At 39.9% G+C, this 2954-nt stretch overlaps 1 protein-coding gene across 1 annotated transcript in view; it reads right to left on the reverse strand.

Moving 5' to 3' along the window:
• LOC107300091 (centrosomal protein of 135 kDa) overlaps positions 1 to 2308 on the reverse strand; it is a gene marked incomplete at its 3' end in the record, with an annotated part of 31964 nt that extends 29656 nt beyond the window's left edge. Inside the window, exons 1-2 of the mRNA XM_015829433.1 lie at positions 2196 to 2308; positions 1284 to 1467 (exon numbers count right to left, since the gene is read on the reverse strand). Coding sequence (XP_015684919.1) covers positions 1284 to 1467; positions 2196 to 2308 — 297 coding nt within the window. The remainder of the gene's footprint in view (positions 1 to 1283; positions 1468 to 2195) is intronic.
• Positions 2309 to 2954: the final 646 nt, after the last annotated feature.

Raw genomic sequence — 2954 nt, forward strand, 5'->3', positions numbered from 1 at the left:
ATCACCAGATGGAAACTTCACTGCCAGCTTCCAACAGGCAAAGTCAATGGGGAAGCCAGTAGGAGGTGACAAATGGAGATGCTGCAGGAAAAGAAACTACGGATGGAAACTAATCAAGGAGAACCTAGAACTAAGGAGAAACTTCCTGACAGTTAGAACAATTAACCAATGGAACAACCTGCCTCCAGAAGCGGTGAATGCTCCAACACTGGAAGTTTTTAAGAAGAGACTGGACAGCCATTTGTCCGAAATGGTGTAGGGTTTCCTGCCTGAGCAGGGGGTTGGACTCGATGACCTCCAAGGTCCCTTCCAACTTTTATTATTATTATTATTATTATTATTATTATTATTATTATTATTATTATTACGGATCATCGCACAGTCAGCCAGATGTTCAGACTGGATTTGGCATTTTGTCTACCTATCGAGTCCTTACCCAGGACCTGGGATAGGCAGATGTGGATGTTTGATGGTATTAGACATCGTCGCAGGATGAAAGCAGTTCCTAGTAAGGCTGCCTTTTGCAATTGACTAATGGCAAATTTGTCAATGCCAATGGTGTTCAAGTGGTGCTCCAGTAGTTTTGGGATTGCACCCAAGGCGCCTACTGTATTATTATTGGTACTACCCTTGCTTGCTTTTGCCACAGTCTTTCTATTTCTATTTGTAGGTCTTTGTATTTTGTTATCTTTTTTATTATTATTATTATTATTATTATTATTATTATTATTATTATTATTATTATTATTTGCAATTCACTTAACAATAGCCACTTAAAACTGCTGAAATGGCCATCATAATTTGGCACGGTCATATAACATCGTGCCATATGACCACATCAGTCAGCAATGGAGTTTCCAGTCCAATTACGGTTGGTAAGTAAGGACTACCTGGATTTATAGACACCCGATTAATGTTCAGCTCAAAAGTAGTTTCTTGTTTCCAGATTCCCGGTCTGAATCTGCTTGCATAAAAAAATTTCAGTAATTCCTGTTCTTTTAAATAAAAAATTAATTGTATAACCAGAATTTAGCCTCTACTGCTATTTGCTTCCCAAATTAATTGAAAATTGAAAAAAGCATGTTTCCCTTTTGAGCTTGAAGGTATGGAAGATGGGAATACGAAATGTTATTTGTCTTGAACAAAATCCTTAAGTGTAGTATCAAGATAGAAAATTTGCAGAATTAGGGACAACACCTTACTTAGTTAAAAACAGATAGCAAAGACAAACTGCAAAATGTAAGATAGAATGTTTTTTTAAAAAAAATTGTATTACCTTTGACCTGTTTTTCGAATTGCTCTTTCAATTTCAGAACTTCTAAGTGCAATTCATTATTTTCACGTGTGAGCCTGGCATTTTCTTCTCGATAAGGTCCTAGAACGACGTCAAAGTTACTGCATTCTTTTTCAATTTTACCGGCAGATAACTTTGTGCTCCGGAGGCTCTCGGTTGTATGAACGAGGTCACTAAAATTAATAAAACAAATAATGAAAATATGGAATGTTGACAGTGTATTTCTAATTTCTTGTAAGTATTCTGTTGAATCGCCATGTAATAGAATAGTAATCGTACATTTTGATTACTGATCAATTCTAGCGTTTTCTTTCTAATGTCCAAGTAAAACAGTGGTTCTCAACCTTTTTAATGCCGCGACCCCAACCGGTCGTAAGTCGAGGACTAAACCGGTCGTAAGTCGAGGACTAAACCGGTCATAAGTCAAGGACTAAACTGGTCGTAAGTCGAGGACTACCCAACCGGTCGTAAGTCGAGGACTTTCCCTGCCCGGAAGCGCCGCGCATGCGTGGTTCCGCCCCCTGCGCCGGCCGAGGCGTAGCTGGCAAGCGGCAGAGACGGAGCAGGCCGACCATCAGCTGGCCCAGCCCAAGGGAGGTAAGGCACCCGCCGGAAAAGGGGAAAAAAATGGCGGACAAAAAAATGGCGGACAGCCTTGCTTGGCGACCCCCGTGAAATGGTCGATTGACTCCAAATGGGGTCCTGACCCACAGGTTGAGAACCACTGACGTAAAACGATAGGTTCATATTAATTTAGCTTTAAGAAAAAAGATGCACAAGAAAAATCTTACATCCTTCCTGCCAGAGGGAATAATAATACTTTATAAGTTGCCGAACTGGGTCACCTTCCATAAAGAACTGCACTGATCCAAGTATTTTCTTTTATTCCTTTTTTTAATACCTGAAAAGTTTTTCCACCAGAGGCAAACTTTCTACTCCCAGTGGTTGTCGGTATCCCAACTGATCCAATCGTTTCCTTAAATTAACAAACTTCCGCTCTACAGCTGCAGTCATTGTGAAGATTCTCTAAACAAAAAAAAAATAGGTTCAAAAAGGGGGCCAAGTAAATAATTAAACCTATACAAATTTATATCTATACAAATTACCATGCACTTATAACATTAACTTATAGGACCAAATAACATGCTTGCCAGCACTGAGTGAACTCATTGCAAAAATGGGAATGGTATTCTGGCATTTCAAATTTGTAAATGAGGTCAACAGAGGAAAGTGTGGATCCAAACAAAACCCTTACTGATACAATGAAATAACAATCACACCTAGTTATAGTAACACTAATAACATACAATATTATATAATGGCAACAATACTTTATCATCCTTTTTTTTAAATTATACATAACTCAAGACGTGAACATGCCTCTGCCTCCTATTTTCCCACAACAACAATCCTGTGAGGTCAGTTGGGCTTGTTGTTGTTGTTAGTTGCGAAGTCGTGTCTGACCCATCGCGACCCCATGGACAACGTTCCTCCAGGCCTTCCTGTCCTCTACCATCTTCTGGAGTCCATTTAAGCTCACGCCTACTGCTTCAGTGACTCCATCCAGCCACCTCATTCTCTGTCGTCCCCTTCTTCTCTTGCCCTCCATCTTTCCCAGCATTAGGCTCTTCTCCAGTGAGTCCTTCCTTCTCATTAGGTG

Source organism: Protobothrops mucrosquamatus, unplaced genomic scaffold, assembly GCF_001527695.2.
Source record: "Protobothrops mucrosquamatus isolate PMUCROS unplaced genomic scaffold, P.Mucros_1.0 scaffold6118, whole genome shotgun sequence".
NCBI lineage: Eukaryota > Metazoa > Chordata > Lepidosauria > Squamata > Viperidae > Protobothrops > Protobothrops mucrosquamatus.